Source organism: Rhinolophus sinicus, linkage group LG12 (assembly GCF_036562045.2).
Source record: "Rhinolophus sinicus isolate RSC01 linkage group LG12, ASM3656204v1, whole genome shotgun sequence".
Lineage (NCBI taxonomy): Eukaryota > Metazoa > Chordata > Mammalia > Chiroptera > Rhinolophidae > Rhinolophus > Rhinolophus sinicus.
In genome coordinates, this window is record NC_133761.1 from 2,312,201 (window position 1) to 2,332,586 (window position 20,386).

The following is a 20,386-nucleotide window of genomic DNA, read 5'->3' on the forward strand; positions in this document are numbered from 1 at the left end:
GAGCCGAACACCACAACTTCCTACATATACAGCACTTTTTATTTTGCTGAATATTTTTCCGCTCTTTCTTTAGTGAAGCGCAGCACAGAACGAGCTGATACAACAGTGTGTTGCTCTCACTGTCTCATTCTGTCGGCTGCCTCTGGTTGGCGCCTTCACACAGCCCCTCGCAGGCCCACTTGCCTTTGGGGGGCTCTGCCTTTCCTGGGGCTCAGCATCTTGGGGTATTGTGGGTTGCTGTGCAAATGGCTTCTTTGGGAAAGCATCATGCTTGGAAGAAAACGAGGGCAGCTGTCACCAGGTGCCTTCTTGGGACTGATGTAACTCAGCCACATCTCATCACAAACAGATAAAGGTTGGGAATAATTACCTGCTTTTTACTAGGCACGCCGAGCAAGCTGTTATTCTGTAAGGTGTTTATAAGTGCTTTTGCCACATACTTGAGGGCATGAAGGTAGCGGGTTGCCATCTGGCAAGGCACTGTCACTTCCCCTTGATGGGAAGCTCGGGGGAGACGCTTCTGCCCTCACCTGTCCATTGTCCGGACCCACCCAGAGCCGGGAGGTCTTGACAAACACGCAGTCGTGCCCCAGCAGGTCGTGGGCAGCATGGACGCGCACCCCAACCGCTACTGCGCCACCGTGCGGGTCCAGCAGCACCGGCAGGAGATCATCCAGGACCTGGCCGCCATGGTGCGCGAGCTGCTCATCCAGTTCTACAAGTCCACGCGCTTCAAGCCCACCCGCATCATCTTCTACCGCGACGGCGTCTCCGAGGGGCAGTTTCAGCAGGTGGGCGCCCCTCTTAGCTTTCTCACGCGCGCTCTGCCCCAACGTGTGTGAAATCCACATGCTTGGCCCGCAGAATAGCTTCCCATGTTCTCCCAGGAAAAGAACGGTGTGATTTCCCTTCCGCCCCAGTGTTTGCCTGGTCAGTGTGGAAGGTGGTCCTGGCAGAGCATGGGCATGGCTTGGGGACTGTCAGGACCCTGCATCAGGCCGGCAGTGCTGAGGCAGGACGGGCGACGGGCTGGGCTTGGGCCGCTCGGCGGGGCCCCGTGTCTGTGGGGCGGGCACGCTTTTGCGTCTGCAGCGAGCAGGGCAGGCTAGACCGGGAGAGCGCAGAGGCAGCGTGGGAACCATGCGGGGCTGGGGGCAGGGATGGCTGGGAGCCCTTTTGAAAGCAGGGTCAACGGGACCCCTGACCAGTGTCTGGCTGTGGAGGGAAGGGTGGTATCCTGGGTGACGTGTGGGCCGTGGCTTTGGGCGGGTTCTGGGAGGCACAGGCGCCGTCGCAGATGCAGGCAGCACCAGGAGTGGGAGTGAGCAGGGAAGGGCAGTTGGTTGTGCTCTGGTTGGAAGCACCTGTGGCACCTCCATGTCAGCGTGACCTGTGAGCAGTGATGAATCCATCCTAGCCTGGATCTTGGGAGGTTAAGACCCTGCGTGTCTCCACACTGGCCGGGGAAAATTGCACCTCTGTTCCCACCATGTCCCCAACATGCTTCCCTGGGAGACATTAGCAGTGACGGCCGGAGTGGGATGTGGGCCCGTGTCTGATGCTGCAGGAGACCCACCCAGGTGGGAAGGCAAACTGAGAACTGCCCTGGTGAGTTTCAGAGCCCCAGGCGGCCTCAGTGCACAGGCTGGTAGCTCGTGACAAGGCCCAATGTCACTGCCTTCCTGGTCTAGAGCAGAGGCGCCAGCTCGTCCCCCAAATGCCCGTCGTTGGTGAGGAGAACACAGTCGGAGCTCCTGTGCTGCTCCCTGTCAGGCCCACAGGCCCTTGGGTGCCGGCCCACGTCGGATGCACCTCTCGTACGAAACCTTCTGGGTTCCCTCCAGTTGGAAATGCTGTCTCCTGAGCTCCCAGCCCTTTCTCGCTCCCTCAGTCACTGCTTCTAGAGGGCGATTCTCTGTGCTTATCACTTGTGATCGTACTGTGTGTCTTACAAAAGCACCACAACTGTGGTTTCTGAACCCAGAACCCAAGGCATATTTTTGAAATGTCATAACACAGTATTTGATTAGGACAGTCACTAAAATCTCAGGCGTGTGGACCCCGTATCTGCCTTCGTCACGCGTCATGGGTTGTCTGCACGTCTAGATCTGACGACAGATGGTGGGAACAAGACGAGGTCCTACCATCCTTGCACCCTAACTCCCAGGGGCTTATGTACCACGTGCTTTGTACATTACTTTGTCTTCACAGCAAGCTCACAAGGTAGGATGTTCTCATTTTAAAAGTGAGAAACTGGGGATCAGAGAAGGTAATGGCTGTCCCAAAGCCACGTGGCTACTTAGTGGTCGAGCTAGCTAGCACTTGAACTTGGGCCTGTCTCCTAAGCCAGTGTTTTTCCTACGAGATCCTCGCCTTCCTCTCTGATCCAGAAGCAAGTTGTTGAACTGATGTGTTCATGTGTGTTTCCCATAGTGCCTCACTGCGGCTCTGTGTGGTCGGTGCCGTTCCCTGAGCACTTAGGAGGTTCCACACACTGTGCCGAAGCTTGTTTATGCATTACCTCACTTGACTTTGAATCCTCGGCATCATTCGCTCCAGAATGTAAATAAAGAAATAGGCTCAGAAAGACAAAGGCACACAGCTAGTAACAAGCCCGCGGGACTGAAGACTCAACTACAAATATTTGTCAAACAGTAGATATTAAGGGATCTATTTTAAGGTGGCAGGAGACCCTAAAAACAAACCAGTCCACAGCCATGTTCTTTCTTCCTCTTAGGTTCTCCACCACGAGTTGCTGGCCATCCGTGAGGCTTGTATCAAGCTGGAAAAAGACTACCAGCCCGGAATCACATTCATCGTGGTCCAGAAGAGGCATCACACGCGGCTCTTCTGTACGGATAAGAACGAGCGGGTACGTGTCCTCGGCCGGGGCTGTGGGGCCTCAGCGCCGAGCGCGGGTGCCGGCTGCTGCCGTCCCGGATTCTGGGGGGGGGGGGGGGGCCTGTCCTTGGCAGGGCTTCGTGGGGACCCAGCCTGAGGTGTCAGAGAAGGGCTGTCAGTGTGGTGGGAAGTGGGGACCTGTAAACCCCGCAGTTCTGGTGCCAGGACCAGGCGGGACACGTCCTCTATCTGGTAACAAAATTGCCATAGAGGTGGCTCTGAAAAAGAACCTGTTAGAACCACAGCAACGGACAGCGATCGTAAAGGGTGCAGTGAAATGGAGCGACCTTGGGAGGCCTCGGGGAGTTGGGGGTTGGAAGGTGGCTCTGCGAGCTCGCCCGGGGGCTGGGGAGGAGGTAAGAGGTGGCGGGTGAGCAGGCTCCTCCGTACACCTGTGTTTTCCAGAGTTCAGAAGGATAAGCACAGGGAGAAGCGAGCTTTGCAGATGTAACTGCTAGGAATTCTCCCCAGTTAAAGCAAGATGGCAGTCCTCAGGTTAAAGTGTTTTCTGTGTTCCCAGCAGGATTTATGTAAATAAATCCACACCATCCTAAAGCTGCAAACACTCGAGGTAGCCACCTCAGAAAAGAGACCCGCCCAGAAGGAGAGAATTAGACAGACAGTGAGCAGCCCTCACGCTGGTCCCGGCAGGGCCAGAAGCCCGTGGGTTAATACCCACCCAGTACCCAAGGCAGGCACGGCACAGCAGCCACTGCCACCGCTGTGGTGACTCAGCACAGGAAATGCTCATTGTCTACATGGAAGACAAAATGGAGACTGAGAGAAGCAGTGAGAAAAAGGGAGACGGTCCCAATCATAGGGGTGACTGACCAGGAAGATTACAACAGTGAGCTTCACTGTACCTAACACCATGACCTACAAATAGGTGGGGAAAAAGTCAAGCAGAAACTGACAGGATTGCAAGGAGAAATGGGCAGACCCGCTATCCAAGGGGTATGGTCAGGCACACCACCATCAGACGCCGAAACAGGCACGTTGGTATGAACTGAATATTGGAAGCGTGACACAAACAAGCCAGATCTCATAGATAAGATCCCGCCTGTGACAGCTGAGAGCACGTGGAAGGCTTATGAAAGTTGGCCTCATGCCAGGTGACAAAGGAGGCCTCAGTATTGTACAGACTACATTTTTTGATCATTATGCAATTGAATTTTAAACCAACAGTAGAAAAAGACATTTAAAGAAAGCTTGAAATTCTTAATTCACTTCTAAGTAGCACATGCATTAAACATGTAAAGAGAATAAAAACTGCAAAATAATCAGAACTGAACGAAAACAAGACACTTTCATATCAAGCCCCAGACAGTGGGGCTAACGCAGTGCTTGGAGATAAGCATGTAGACTTAGATACATTCGCTGTAATACAAGAAAAGAACCATCAAATAAGCCTGGTGCAGGAAGGTGTAGGAAGGATGGGTCCCAGGTCCAGAGAAAGCTGAGGGCGGTGTGCCTGGCTGCAGTCCAGCCCCTCGGTGTACAGGCTGCCAGCCCCCGTCCCCCACCCCCATCACCTTCCTGGGACGTTGGGAGAGTTAACTAAGCTGCCACAGAAAGCACTTACCATCCTCCTTGGCCACCGTCATGCGTTCCTACGAAGAGGACTCTCATATGACTTTGATGGGAGTACAAACTGATAACCAACTTGGACTGCATTTTGGCAATTCTAGAGAGATCGACCATAGAGAAACCCACACGCCTGTTGTGTCTACCGTGTTTCCCTGAAAATAAGACCAGTCTTATATTAATTTTTGCTCCAAAAGACGCATTAGGGCGTATTTTCAGGGGATGTCTTATTTTTTCATGTACAACAATCTACATTTATTCAAATACAGTCATGTCATCTGCTGGAACGTTGTCCTAACATACTAAATGCATCCGTCTGGCTGATGATCTTAACTGGGGCTTATTTTCGGGGAAATATGGTAATATCAAAAACTTATCTCCTGTCTACTAACAGGAGAAAAGATTGTGATTGGCATTCTATATGGCAATGAAAGTTAATAAAGTATATCAAATGAATACACCTCAACATTGTAATATTGAGGCAAAAAACAGCAAGTAGCAGAATATGTGATACATGAGCACAGTTTTCAGACCTGCAGAGTAACAGTATCGTGCCAATGGAGACTTAAATATGTAGCGAAAATAAAAGTATGTGTGGGAATAATAAAGTATAAATTTGAGACAGCAACATAGAAGGGATACAGAGGGGGAGAACTATGATCAATTATTTTGCTTTTTAAAAACCTCAAGGCATGCAAAAGTTCGGCAAGAAGTAGAAAAATACATGTGAAGGGGCTACTCTTCTGTGTGTGTATATTTGAAATATTGCACAACTGAAAACTAATCAGTGACTTAGTGACTAGTTGGGGTACAGTTCTGGAGTTGGGGGCCGCTGCTGTGGGAGCAGTAGGGGACCTTTGGGGACTTAAGCAGTGCGGTGTAATACGGAGGCCCCGCCCGCACTCCAACTCCTCGCAGTCTGCGGTGGTGGCTAAGCCTCTGGCTAAGTGCAGAAGACCCGATGGCTTTCAGGGTTTCCTAACTCTCGTGCCTTAAATGTCGTGGGTGTTTGTGCATGGATGATGGCCCGTCACGTGTCCGTCATCCACAGTCTTAGATTTGTGTGCTGGTGACAGTTTCCATTTTGACCTCCACAATACTGAAGCACCCTCAGTGTTACACGCGAGTTCTTTGGTGAAGGCAAGGCACTGCATTTCCCTTGTGGGCCTGTATGAGACATGATGAAAATGACAACCGCCCAGACAGAGCAGGAACGAATTTAATTTGGTTGGTAGTATTTATTAAATTGTATTGTAATACTGGAGCACTGTGCAAGTGTATCGGCCAATTTAAAGACTTGCAAGTAGGGCCGCCTCTGCCAGAAAAGCCCAGTCTTGGCAGGCCGTGGGGTGAGGGTGGCTTGCTGGCTTTGCTTTGTTGTCCCCTGGACGTGTCTAACGGGCTTCTGTGTTGCTCAAGGTTGGGAAAAGCGGGAACATTCCAGCAGGCACAACCGTGGACACGAAGATCACCCACCCAACCGAGTTTGACTTCTACCTGTGCAGTCACGCTGGCATCCAGGTAAGGACAGAGGGTTCCCTTCAGACAAAATCTCGAGGTCTCTGTGACTTCGTCCACACGTTCAGCAAATGTATGCAGAGCGTGAACCTCGTGCCAGGTACACCACTGGTGAGCAGCTAGAGTTTCCGTCCCCAGCCCGTCGCAAGGGGTGTCGGGCAGTTAACCAGTGACCAGAGGCTCGGGATGGCCAGGTGCTGGGAAGTAAAGCCCCACTGGGATGCTGTGGGAGGGGGCAGGGGCAGGTTAGATGCTGTGAGGTCCAGGCAGAAGGAGCAGCAAACTAGGTGAGGTCGAGGAGGTGACGCCTCCATGTCAGCTCGCGCCCACTTGGCAGCGTTCAGCCCTGTGTTCCCCTCCACCCACGTTCACTGGGCATAGAGGGAAGGTCAGCGTGAGGCTCTCCTGGCCTTTGTCAGAGAGGACACCCCCCAGCTGGCTGAGGGAGACCCCGAGGGCACGTTGTCACCATGGAAGTGCCACGTCCAGCTGCATCCACTGTCAGCTGAGTCTCCAGGATCTGGGAAGCCATGCCCCTTGGGACAGGAGGCACTTACTTCTGGCTGCCTGTCCCTGCCTAAGGGCACCTCATCATAGGGGGCTTGGGTTTTCAGAGTGTAAGTAAGGACTTAAATATCCCTCCCCAAAGGATTGGATGCTACAATTGGGGGACTGCGCCATGAGCTCTATACCTTTAATATTCCACGGGAAAGAATCACCCATCCACATCCTTTACATGCTGTGGACCCAGAACAGGGCCAGGCACACTGGCGTGTGGGCTGAGAAGGGTTTTTACAGTTTTAAAGGGTTGTTAAAAAGAAAGCTAAAGAACAGAGAGCCCAGGGCTGTGCACCATTCATTAGTGCAAGTTGTCCCGTGTTCATGTCGTATGTCAGGCTGGCCCGCCTTCTTTGTCAAGGACCGTGTCGGGAATATTTGGACTTTGTGCGCTGAGGCATATTCTCTTTTTCTGGCTTTCCTCCTGGTAGGCGGAGCCCTCACTTTCCGGGGCCTCTTTCGTTTGTTTAATGGCTAAACCTTCCTCCTCTGTTTCCTGCCCAGGCACTTTCTAATGGGGGAACTCTCCTCTGCTAAGGTAGTTAGGTGCTGTGACATAAAATTTGCCTCAAGATGGCCTGCTCTGCCACCAACGCTCTGTCCTCGGCAGACCCTCTTGTATAAAACACCCCGCTGTCCACAGGCCCCTGTGATAGCCAACAAGTAAGTCCCCAAAGTGGGGCACCGGAATGTGTACGCTGGTTAAGAATGTCTGCCACCAGTTCCTGAGAGCCTTACGCAGGCGCTAGCCAGGCACCGGGAGCCTGCAGGCTGGCTGGGGTAGGGCGGGAGGTGAGGCGGGCAGGGAGAAGCCACAGAGACCCACCCCTGAGTGGGCACCGGGCGAGCAGTGCAGCAGCTGGCTCAGTGCCAGCACCTTCTGCTCGCTGCTGAGGTGGGTGGCAAGGCCACCAACTCCCACTTCCTTCCGTTTCAAAAGATTGCTAACTACAGAAACTGCATAAAAACACCCATGTTCAAACTCCCATTTAAAAAGTGTTAATACGTAACTCTTATTAAGAGAGTTTTTTTCTTGCCTGTAAATAAATAGTCTTAGAAAACCTGATATGTACAAATGACACATTGTCCTCTGAATAACCATTTCTGTAGTTTTTCCTCTTTTCCTATGATTTTTCTATATGTAAACAACTGTGTGTAAAGCCTGTGGTTTACAAATGGGGGGATAAGATACACGGCTCTGATGCCTTTTTATACTAATACATGGTAACCTGTTTGTCAGATGTTCTCCCACTGTGTCCCTTGTGAAGCGTCTGGCTCAGCGCAGCCGGTCTCAGCAGCTCCGTGTGGCATGGGAGCCCTGGCCCTCTCTCTGACCCTCCGATCTGCTTTCAGGGAACAAGCAGGCCTTCCCACTATCACGTGCTTTGGGACGACAATCGTTTCTCCTCCGATGAGCTGCAGATCCTCACCTACCAGCTATGTCACACCTACGTGCGCTGCACGCGCTCCGTGTCCATCCCGGCCCCGGCGTACTACGCTCACCTGGTGGCGTTCCGGGCCAGGTACCACCTGGTGGACAAAGAACATGACAGGTGAGTGGCAGGCCTCTCCTGGCTGGAGGTCACCGCGGGGGTCATTTCGGAAGCAGGCTTTGGCAGCTGCGCTTCCAGAGTGGGAAGCAGCGGGGTCACCATGGCTGGAGCAGACCGCAGGCGGCCACGTGCCAGCATCTTCGCTGCCACTTGGTCGCTGTGTGTGTGGCCGCTTCCCCACAGGTCTGACTCAGTCATCAGGATGCTGCCCCATGCTGCGTTAAAGGCTGCACTCTCTGTGTCCCCCTGTCCCCACAGTGCTGAAGGAAGCCATACCTCCGGGCAGAGTAACGGACGAGACCATCAGGCACTGGCCAAGGCGGTCCAAGTCCATCAGGACACACTGCGTACCATGTACTTCGCGTGACGTGGTCGTGTTTACGATTGTGTGCCGAGTTGGATTCACATGAGACCAGCTACACTCAGACCAACAGACGCCCAGCCCTTCCGTGACAGCCAGCATTGAACATGAGACGTCATTGATTTTAGTAGTCTCCGTTTTCCAGAATGCCTTCCGTCCCAGATTTCAAACTCGGATTTTGAACTGCAGACCTGTATGAGACCCCATTGTCGTAGGAAATGATGGTTTGCCAAAATCTATAAGCTGCTTATTAAAATAGAGTCCCATGTTTCCTAAACATCTCCTAAAAGCAGTCTATGAACTCAGGGCTTTAAAACATTTTTAATTTATTAGGTCATTCAATTTACTTGTTTGTAACACATGATTCTATATGAAATTGATGGGCTCAAACTAGCTGTGAACATTCTCAGAGAGTGAAAGCAACACAAAACACAATTGTGGTTTTAAAGCCTTGAACATTCTGATGTCACTAAAGTTGATTTGAAAGTGAGACTGGTGTGCTCCTGACTTGGCTTCCGCAAGCTCTTCAGGACCCAAGGGCAGGGGGCCGTGCCAGGGCACCCACAGGTGTCTCGATCTGCCACTGCCCGCCTTTCACTCAGCTCGAAATAAGGAGTGGTGGCAGAAGGTGGTCCACGTGCGTTTACAACATACCTAGGTCCAGAGAGATTGGCAGACAAGTGCCATTTTAATAAAAATTTATTTAAAAAAAGAAAAAGGACAATATGCTGACAGTCTAATCATAAGATTTGTCCTATAGGACTGTGACATTTATTTTCCAAAGTTTCTAAAGAATACGGGTCTGTGGTGATAAATATAGTACAATCCTTTTTCACTGTTTTGTCTTTAATGTAAGAAAAAATATATATATCTGGTTTGCAGTATTAATGTGATAGGTAGATGCTGTTTTTCATTTTATTGACTACGGGGTGCTTCTTGTGATCTGTTTAGCATATCAAGAGTGTTTCGGAGCCTGGAGACTGGACCACCTCTTGTGGTTCTCGTGCTTAAGTACAGGAGTATGCAGTCGACTTAATGTGACAGCGGCCCGCCTCCCCTCGGTGTAGATTATGACGCCTGCACCGTCGGGAGCTCCGGGTTTGCTCCCAGCAGTCACTCAACACCCTCCCTGCCTCATGCCCGTGTGTTGCTCAGCCGATTAAGCACAATGGAATGTATGTACCCTTCCACTCCCGGGAAGCAAATCCGTGTGTCAGAGCGCACTTCCTTCCCTCTGTGTCTGGTGTTGTCCCACAAGTCTCATAGGATCTATGCACTGAAACACTTAGAAAGCTGTTGGTGGCGGCTCTGTGATGGGTGCACGGCCCCCAGTCAGTGACGGAGCCCTGCCCTCAGGACGATGGCTGACGGAAGCCAGCGGAAGAGGCAGACCCTCCTGCTGGGATGTGCGTTCTGAGCCCCGGACGTGGGTTTGCCAATCTAGAAACCATTGCCCTCAGAGTGGTACCATGGACAGCTCAAGAAGGGTAACACCAGACACCTCTGTTTGGGCTAACGGGGCCTTTTGTCCCTGTAGGCAGTTTCATTAATTTCATAGTCCACATTCATGTAGAGGTTCAAGGAAGGACACAAACCTTCCCCAGTGCTGCTTTGTGCTCTGTAGGTTTCCTGTCCCTGCTGACGGCCTTCCCCACCTGGCCGGTGGCACTGTTGTGGATGAGGGGCCCCATAGGGGTACCTCTTGCTGGAGTGAGTACCCACCTCTGTTGTCTTGTCTGCCGGTTGCAAGGGGCGGGCGGCGGCAGGGAACTGCGGGTGGCGCTGTCGTGGACACTCGGCCTGGATTTTGGTGGAGATAACAAAGGGATGACTGTTTGTGAAGCTATCTACTCAGAGTGGTGCGTGCGTGTGTACGGGTGTGTGACCGTGTGTGCATGTGAGTGTCTTATTAAGGCGTTAGTCTCTTGCTGTATCTTTTTTTTTTTTTTTTTTTTTTTTTGTCTTTTTAAATGACAGAAGCCTCTGCTCTAAGAAATGTTGCAGTTCCCTGTCGTTTTGTTGGCAAGTGGCACTTTCTGCTATTTTCAGAAGAATACCAATACGTCCTTGGCTTAAATGACTAGGAGCATTCAAGCCGGGGAGGGAGTCTTCAGATACAGTTTTAAATTCTGAAATTAGGTTGGTTTCGGCCATTTTCAGGATCACCTAGAACCATGTTTCTCAAGAGGGGGTGTTTCTACCCCTGGGATCTCGGTGGCAGGCAGTGTGGTGCTTGGACTCCTGGGCTGGCCGCTCGCCTCCTGAAGTCAGTTCTCCAGGGTTGCCTGAAGTCTGAGAGGCCCTGATCTAGAGCTTTCTGAGGAGGGAAGGCCCAGCAGTAATGCAAGGAGACGTTTTCTAAGCTAAAACCTAGGAAAGATTGCAGGCTGGCAGAAAATTGGACCCGAATTTCTTTTTTCTTTGTTGTTTTTTTTTAAATTATTTTGAAGGCAAAGTTTTCTTTTCCGTGGGCCAAAGTACTTTGAGAAGGGTGCTTTTTACAGCCCTCTGCTTGTTTTATGAAACTTCTCACACTAAGAACATTAACAGACCAAATGTGTCCAGCTGGGTTGGCCGCGCACCTTAGTACCTGTCTGATGATTCAGAATTTGAATGGCTGGCATTACAATCTCTCAGGTAAACAGTTGTTTTCCCAAATTTCCACCAGTTCCCCCATGATTAGGATCAATTCTGAGTTCTGAGGCAGTGTGAAACCTCACAGTGCAGTAGAAACAGACCAGGCCCTGTTCATTTGGAAGCCAAGGGGGCCCCTTGCCATCTTCAGGCTGTTCTCGCACCCACACAGGGTTACCTCATGCCCACGGCCGAGAGGGGGCCCCCCACACTTGACTGGCGTCGCCCCACCCCACCGTTAAGTAAGGTGTGCCTTGCTTTAAGCAAACTGAATGTGAAAATGGTGACGTAGAAGTCGCTTTTGATTTCCAAGAAAAACAGAGATTGATCTCGCCTCTTTAAAAGAGGTGTCGCAGTGAGATTCCTGTACTGGTATTGTTCCTAGTATATTTTAAAATATCCACTTCAGGAAAGAGTCATGTATTCCCATCCCATCACCATCTAGTACATTGGACAAGCTCTCGCCCTAAAGAAACCCTGAGGAGCCGTCAAAGTCGCCATGATTTTACCCCTTGGTGACGTTAAGACTACCCCCAGCTCTGTCTGTAGTCTACACTCAGATTCCCCTGGTTCAGGTAAATTTTGTACAATTGGCCAGACCTGTACTTTTTAGAAAGGGACCGTTTCATTTGGGTTTTGGTTTGGAGTTTCTGCTTTGAGAAGTCTTCACACGTACACTTGACTCACTACATATTAGGGGCTGCCTTTTCTTTTCAAGATTCTGTGTCTTTTTGGTAGTGTTCTCACACTTGCTCGGATGGATGTGTGCACCCCAGAACCACAGACGACCCCGGGCACGGCAGGCCCCGAGGGGGACTGTTGGGGACGCAATGACTTCCGTGCTGCTTGAGGGGCTGTAAGCACTGCTACTCCTGCCATTTAGTGCAGATGATTGAGCGCTGGTTACAAAGGACAAGTTGGGCTCAGTTCCTCCAGCAGGGTTGGGAGGGGGGGGTTATTGATGTTGTATGTTATTTTTATTGTTGTTAAATGCAGATGTTGCTATTTATTTTTTCCTTTCCAATGCGGATATCGCAGAGCAGGTGGTACCTGATACATATGATAGAAATGATCTTCCCCAACTTTTATAAATCACCTAATGTTTACCTTCAAGTTTGCTGGATGGTTTATTTTTGAAAGCCACAAATGTAATTTTTCTGGATAAATTGTTTTTCTTGTATATGCAGCGATGTAACTTTACATTGATCTGCGGGGTGGTTTAAATTTTATTTTTGCAAGGCAGTTTTTCAGTCAAATTATATATTTGATACAATATGTTAAGGCTGGACCAGCCAAGCGTCGTGCATGGGGGACACCAGACTGTCCCTAGAAGGCCTGTGGGGCTGGGCCAGCGTCTCTTGCTTGCCCGACGTCATGGAAGCACTTGGCTTGTTTCCTGGAGCCGTCAGGATCTGGGGCTAGTCCAACGGGACTTTGAGCTGTCGGACAGTTAAAAGGATTTTCATGGGCATTTTCCTACACCTAAGGCAGATCCTATAGGAGGGCCGTTAGAAGTTGACATAATCCAGACAGTGGACAATCCCAGTGGCCCAGACAAGCCATAGAAATTTCCCTGTGACCTCTCTTTGACTCATCTCTCACGCTCACGAGAAAAGGAATGTACAATAGTAGAAACCCCCTCAGTGTTCATATGCCTCACTTTCATAAATGCAACTTTTATTTATGTTGTAAGCCCTTGCCCAAAGTCTCCGAAAATACCCTCTCCTAGCTGCAGTGCCAGCAGTTGTGGCTGCCTGCTGTGGCGTGTTGGTGGTGCAGACACAGTGTGCGTGTGACTTTGTCGGGGCGCTGTCCGTGTCACACACACATGCTGACTCTTTTTTTGTAAGGAAAATTTTCAACTCACAATAATTGCACTGATTTTGACAACTTCCTTTTTATTACGTCCAACTTTGCATCTGCTGTACTTGTTTGAAATGATTGTAAATAGATTTAGGATAGCAGAAATGACACGGCTACAGCACGTTGCTTTGTGTTAGTGACACTGCCATGTTTTTCAGTATTACGTGTTAGAGTTGTGTGGACATAATCCTGTTCTTTAGCCTCGTGTCTGCTGGCCGTTCATGAAGGACAAATTAGCCTCGTTTTCTTGTGTTTCTGAAAGGAAGTTTGCAATCTGTTGAAAGGAAAGTGGGCTCTCTCCTTGAGGTCTGAAGATTGCATTGTAAGAGGATTATTTTATAAATCCTTTGAACAGTTTTGTGGTCTATTTAATTCCTTGTTGTTTGCCATGAATCCTGAAAGCATTTCCCTCTGGTTCCGTCCAGCGTTAGACAGTTTGGTTAGGAAGCATCTGTGTGGCCGCTGTTCAGAGGGTGGGGGGGGCTCTCTGGCGTCTCTCTGGTCGACCATCATTTTAAAGCCATGCGGCCACTATTGTGTCAAAACCGTCATCTGTGGCTTAACCCATAGATGCCAGAGAGAGACCTGTTCCTTTATGCTCTGTAATTTCTGCTAGGCTCGTAGTATTTGCTCCAACCCACAGTGTTTAATTCTGTTCATGGTCGGGCTGGCCAGTATCCGACGCACAAAGGAGCTCTTACACCCGATATGTCACCTGCGTGTGTGCAAATGTCACGTCGGTGCGGTCGCGGTGCCCCCGCGTCATGCTGTTCTGGATGTTTTGCCATGTTACTGTCTCAAGTGAATGTATTGGCTCAGCCAAATCACTACAGAAGGTGGTTTCTAAATAAATACGTTTTAGTTTAAAAAAAGCAAATGCAGATAAGGCTACCTCTGAATTCTCAGTAGATTCATGTTTCCTCGTAAGTGTAGCTGTCCACACTGAAAATAGCCAAAACGTTGCCGAATAAACTGAATTGTGAACATCTCTGTTCAGTTCTGGCTTGAAAACGTGTGTGCCATACTGTGACCTGTGGGTAGTCCCCTCCCCCCTGAGGGATCAGTGTGGGCCGGCACCTCCTCAGGGCTGCCCGGCTCCGAGGTCCTAGGGCTCCCTGTGGCCAGCAGGAATGACACGGGCTGCTTCTCTGCGGTCCCCGCAGTTCTCGCGCCCGCCAGCCAGAGTCCGGGAGTCTCTGTGGGGCCGAGTGCGGCCGGAACCTCGACCGGCCTGCTTTCCTGGTTCCTCGCCTCCCTGTTTCATATAAGAAGCACTTTTTTTTCTGCTTTACGTATGACTGCATTACAAACGGCTCCCTCTGCTCTCTCCTCTCTTTTTAAACACTCTAAAAGTAGCTGCATCGTTTTGAAAAACGCTGCAGGTGTCCTTGACCTTTGGCTTTGGAACCTGGAGGCCCTGTCGCTCCCGACTTAACACTGATCTAAAGCTTGAAAGCAGAACGTTCTGTTCAAATCCAAGTCCCTTTGTTTGAAAGGAACACGGGTGCCACCGTGACGTTCCCACGCTCGGCACCCACGTGCAGGACCCCCATCCTGGGAGCCGTTCAGATTTTCCCTGTGATTAACCACTTTGCTGTCAGAAAGGTCCCCTGCCCCCAGCTGCCGTGGGTCGGTCATCACGTGCTGCCTCCTTTGTGTCTCTTTTCTGGGATCCCCGTCGTCTCGTCCTCAGGAGGCTGGCATTGGCTCCGAAGTGTTCCCTTGGTTCGCTCTTCAATTCTGGAGGTACAGGCCGGCAGTTTTGCAATGACCGGCGTCTGGGTGTGTTGAGGTGGTCGTGCTCTCCTATTGGATGCTCATCCGACCTTGGCTTTGGCCCAGAGACGTCCCAAGTACATCATCACGTGGAAGTAATTGCCTTTAACCCTGTTGTTTAGAGTTGTGATACTTTCCATGGTGTATGGTGTGCTTTAATTCTGAAAGAGCTAAGTGTCCTTCGCGGTCTTTCTAAGAATTATTGTAATTCTGCGATCACACTGTCTACCCCAAGAAGCATGGATGTGTGTGTGTGGCAGGGGCCACATGGCTGCTGACCTGACTCCAAGGCTGCTTGGGGTCTCTGGGCTGGCCTCGTTTTCAGCCAGAATCCCACACAGGGCATTTCAGGGGACACTGCCCAGTGCCCCCTGCTCAATGTGGTGATGTGAACTGTTGAACTCAGATGCACCCATCAGCGTTTTGTATGCTTGTCTCCAGAATCCTGAGGTGGGCCTCGCTCACCCCGTTTGCATTCACAAAAGATGATCCGAAAAGGAGAGAACTGGAGTGGTAGGTGCTTTGGTTAACACTTCTCTGTCGTATTGGCTGATGGACAAATTTTAGATGTGTGAGAGCTTTAAATGCCCTTGTGGTCTGACTGGAGTGAGTCCTCGCTTTCCCCCACCCCCTTCCCAGGGGGTTGGAGGAGGCTGCATTAGCTCCTATTTCCAACCTCCCTTGACTGAAGCAGTTCAAGCTGGAACACCAAATACTAACTCTTCCCCGCAAGTGTCTCCAGGAACTAGATGTTGGGGCCAAAGTCACTCAGTATTTCTGAATCTTCAAGATCCTTAAAAACCGTGAGTTGATCCCAAGAAGGGCCCACACCATCGGGCCACTTGATAGAAGTAGGTGCTCATGTGGGGGACCTGAGGCCCCTTTGAACTCTGGGGGTTGTGGGAACAATCGGGGTGGAGGGAGCGGGCAGGCCCTTCTGATCCCAGAAGCAGGTGGTCCCCAGGCCTCCTTGGGACTCTGTTGGTACCAGGCCACACGTGTTCTGGAAGACCCAGTGTCAGCCTCTGTGCCTTTATCGTCTCGTCGTTGGTGTCCTCTGAGAATCCTGGTGGGGCTGCATTCTTTTTGGGAAGTGAGCCTGTGCCATCCCACAGGTCAGTAACTGCCCTGCCGCCTTTGGCACTGCTTCTGCTCCCCAGCTCCTGACTTTGTAAACTGTCGTGTCCGCGCTTACTGTCTCATGTCAGAAAACGTTGGGCTCCAGTCACGTGATTTCTCCCCTGCCCTGGCCTCCATGTTCTCCACCTGTGGGGACCCCGGGACACCGGTACAAGGCCCATCTCTTAGTCAGGCACTGACCATGACTGTACGTGAGGCCTACGCACTCAGCAAGAGGATGTAGTGTGTAATGGAACTAGATTCCTAATCCAGGAGTTGGAATTGTGTTGGTGCAACGCGTGTGTAGTCCTCAGATGTAAGGTGCTATTCAGTCTTCCCGTCCTTATTTGGAATGCTTTCGTTCGTGTCCTCTGTTTTGTGGTGTCGGGCTCCTCTGGCTTTGCGTGTCAGCTCGGGCTGCGCACGCAGGACTCCAGGTCTGACAAATCAGAAACACAGTGTGTAGGTCTGACTTCTCAAGCCAGGTTTTGAGCACTTCTCTTGGCTGATGGTCTAGTTAAAGAAACCAGCCTTCCCTGTCAAGCGATGGTTTTATTGGTTTGAAGTGGGGGAAAGTAATACAACGTAACTTCTTTGACAAATGTGGCAAAAAGCCTTCTTGGTGGCTCGTCTTGGCTCTCTGATCACCCCAAACCCTCTACGCTGAGTGACAATGGCTTTTCCCTCAGCAGAGGCCCTGGCTGCAGAGGAAACAATACATTCGCAGTTTTGGTTCCTCTTCAAAGCCAAATACACACCTGACTAAAAGCCCAAAAGTCCATAGTTTAGCACTAAATTGGAATTTGAGTCCCGAGTTTGATAGTGGATTTTAATGTACTTGTTGAAGCTCATGTTTTATAACTGTAGAGGCAAGTGAGTTTTTACTTTCTAAAAAGTTTTAAGAGAATAATTGTAAGTTTCTGTGCAGCAAAGTGGCTAATTACTCATTAAATACAAGAATGTAGGGTCTATATCCAGCTCTTTCTTACCTCTGGTACACTGCAGATTACTTACCTAATATGTATTGAGGGGTTTGAACCCTGAGTTTTATCAACTTTTCTAGTTTTATTTTATTTTTATAAAATAATTGAAAAAGAACCAAAAATGAATTCAAAAGTTCCACAGGTAGATCTTGCCCCTTCTTAAGTTTCCCCCACAGTAAAACATTTTAGAAGACATTTTGAATCAAAATGTATAACGACCATTTGAAGTTTACGATTTTCTAAGAAGCTGAGCAGCTACCAGGGCCTCATTTCAGGTGGTAGGTACCCTTACGTACTGTCTGCCTGTGCGGGGGGGTCTATGTGACACTGTCTCGTGCTTGCAAGATAGAAACTGTGCCGTGCTTTCTTGTATTGACAAGTTCCTGTATAAACAAGTATTTATATCCATTGGCCTCTCTGTGTAACGTTTCATTTGCTACATGAATTGTAAAGTTAATTATAAAATTATAGTACCTGCTAAATACAATTCTGAGGCTTCATGTCCTTGTCTTTAGTTGACTGCCATTCTGTGTGTTTTCAGGATGTCCAATGCTTGCATGATGCTAGGTGGTAATGCCACTTTAAATTAAGCCTTAATTAGATGTTAAATTTGTAAGTTTCAGAGTATGCAAAAATATTTGGCAGAGTGAGTGTAAACTGTTCAGATCAAGATGCTATATCATAATTCAACAAGTCTTTTCTCCATAGTTACAAAGGGAAACTTTTCAGTGATACAGATCTCTCTCTCTCTCTCTCTCTCTCTCTCTCTCTCTCTCTCTCTCTCTCTCTCTCTCTCTCTCTCTCTCTCTGGTCTAGCTTGGCTGTCGCCATCACTTGATGAAAATGGACCTTTGTGCATTTCTGTGGCAGTCAGTCAAAAAGACCTGTTCCGAAAGTATTGAGACTTTTTCAGGGTTATTTTTAAATGTTTGAATTTTATTCCCTCCAGTCTGAGATTGATTTATGGCTGATGGAGAGTATGATTTGGGCATAAATCTTATTTGCAAACCCGCTCATGTTCTAAGCTTTCTTCAGGTAGTGCCACCTGCCATCGCTTCTGCATACGATTCAATGGATTTTTGTTTTTGTAAAAGCATCTTAAATTTAGACATAAAATGGAGGGGACCCAGCTTTCTTTACAATGTGGATCTACCTCAGTTAAACAGTTGGGTGCTATTTACTAAGTCTGTCAAATTAAATTGGAAAACATAACCAAACAGTGAGATACAACTCCACGTGAAGCTTGAAGTCATAATTTCCGTTTATTTAATAATATTTTTATTTATTTTGTGCCTTTTGTGTTGAATCCTAATGCATTGGGGAAAAAAAAAGATCAGTATGAAATTAAACATTTTCTATTGCAGGTGGTGAGAAAAGCCCAATTTGCCATGGAATTTGATAGATTCCCCCCAGCCAATCACTAATACATATTGGAATCCCAACTGCCCTCTTATGAGAATATATATATATATATATATATATATATATATATATATATATATATTCCAAGAGAAAATGTGTCATTTTACAAACAAATTCCAAACTCTTCTATGCATATATTTATAGCTCTCACTTCATTTTCTGTGCCAATGAAGGGGCGGCCAAAAACATCTCACGTGTACTCTTATCATTGCTTTTTTTCGCCATTTGGGCCCCCTCTTCCTCTGGCCTATAAGTTTATTTCATAAGCAGCAGATGGACTGTCGTCAGTATCGTCTCTCCTGACCTGGTAGAGGTGATACTGGCCGTGGACAGAGAAAGGGGAGCTCACAGGCCACCTGGAGAGGGGAAGGCCTGCGTTCAGCCGCAGCGCCCAGGTTTCCATAAGTTAGGAAAGCTTTCTGGCAGGTGAGAAAATAAGAGATTGATGCTTTTATATTTGGCAGTTTACAATTCTAGACTTTTCCTACTATGGCGATCTTTTTTAACTTAATTCTTTGGAGGTAACGCAATATTTTGGAGTCTTAAGAATTTGATTTTGTACCAATAAGAAATAAAAATTAGGGATCTTTCCTGTAGTATATAGTTTTACTATTTTAAAGAGATCTCTGAATTTTACGAGAGAACCAACATTCCTTAGTGGCAAAACTCTGAAAGTTGATTTGGGAGGCTTTGCAGGATCTCAAAAAAAAAAAGGGGGGGGGATGATTCTAGTTAAATGTCTTTAATTTTTAAACTCCCATCAGGTTGATCCTTAAGCTATATTTTGTAAAGAGTAAATCACCCTTTAGTATGCTGCATATAAAGATCCGCGTCGTTGCACTTTCTCAATAATAATAAATGCCCTATGATTGGCTCACCAGTAAGCATTTGGTTTTTTACCTAACAAGAGTACTTTAGGGCAGGTGATTCAATTTATATAGGTACCTCAAGAAAAAAACCTGAATATGCTGCATTTTGTTTCTTTAGCTTGTATATGTAGCATTTTGTTTTGCTCTTATTATTTCGTTTAGATATATGCTTTTTGGACCCCAATAGACTGTTGAAAGAAATTTAAAAATCATCCGTGTAGGGATACAGTATCCTTTTAAAAAAAACAACAGAAACAAACAAACAGAAAAACACTTTGATTTCTTGTTCAGAGGTTGCCCACCAGTAGAATAATGCTTTACCCAAATATACCTGAGAAAAAGGGTACCATGTGTATCGGCAAACAGTAATGTTCCCAATCCTTTCTGTTCATGCTGCTTTCTTGGTTCTTTTCTCCATGTCAAGAGGTTGGGTAACTTATTTCTAAGGTCAAACTTTAACATTGTGGCATCTTAATGTTTTCAACACAGACCTCACACAGTTGCCACTGAGTAAGTAGCATGACCCTAAAGGTGTTGCTGGCATCAGGCAGTCGCATCAGTTTGGTCTCTGAAGAGCCAGTCTTCACGTCTCTATTCCCAGCACTCGCCCTGAACTGAACAGATGGGGAGTGGTCTTGATTGACAAAAGAGAAACTGGTGAAGAAAGCTAAAGGCTGAGACTGAGCATCTATTGTCGTGTTTAAGCTTAGCTGGGTCCTTTCGAGTTTGTTTTACAGCTTACTAGATTAAGTAGTTTGCACTATTTTTGCAATAAATTCATGGAAAACCTAACAGTTATTTGTTTTGTTTCTTACTGTGTGTATATAAACTAATACTAAAAGTTTGGCATAGTGTTTTTTTCACGTCCTTACATAACCCCTTTAACATGCACAGAATGCTGTAAATCTGATAAAATATGATGTGAATGATATTTTATAAAGTTATTTTGTATGGTGTCAACTTTGTTTTGCCTCATAGTATGTCAGCAAAAAGTAAAATAAAATTCCCTGTATTTACAGCTGCCTCTCCCAGAGGTCTTCAATTCCTTACCTATTTATTCCTTCTGCACAGGTTCAGATCCCCGGCTCCCAAGGTGGGTGCGTACCTTCAGTGAGAGAAGTCTAGGGGCTTCTACGAGCATTGGACCTATTCCTTGAACAGAGCTAGGCACTCATTATCCCTGAGAATCGGGTTGGGGATGAAAACCATAGGAATGAATTGGACAGCAGAACAGAGCTGGGCTGT

The 20,386-nt window shown here is 48.3% G+C and overlaps 1 protein-coding gene across 3 annotated transcripts in view; it reads left to right on the forward strand.

The window, feature by feature from the left end:
- AGO2 (argonaute RISC catalytic component 2) overlaps nucleotides 1-9,359 on the forward strand; it is an 87,352-nt gene extending 77,993 nt beyond the window's left edge. For 2 of the 3 annotated variants that reach the window (XM_074316916.1, XM_074316917.1), the window contains exons 15-19: nucleotides 594-791; nucleotides 2,738-2,872; nucleotides 5,905-6,006; nucleotides 7,915-8,114; nucleotides 8,373-8,613. In XM_074316916.1, the coding sequence (XP_074173017.1) occupies nucleotides 594-791; nucleotides 2,738-2,872; nucleotides 5,905-6,006; nucleotides 7,915-8,114; nucleotides 8,373-8,481 (744 nt within the window). In that variant the 3' untranslated portion in view covers nucleotides 8,482-8,613. Of the gene's footprint in view, nucleotides 1-593; nucleotides 792-2,737; nucleotides 2,873-5,904; nucleotides 6,007-7,914; nucleotides 8,115-8,372 lie in introns of all 3 variants that reach the window. The other variant, XM_074316918.1, reaches the window with a different exon arrangement.
- The last annotated feature ends 11,027 nt before the right edge of the window (nucleotides 9,360-20,386 follow it).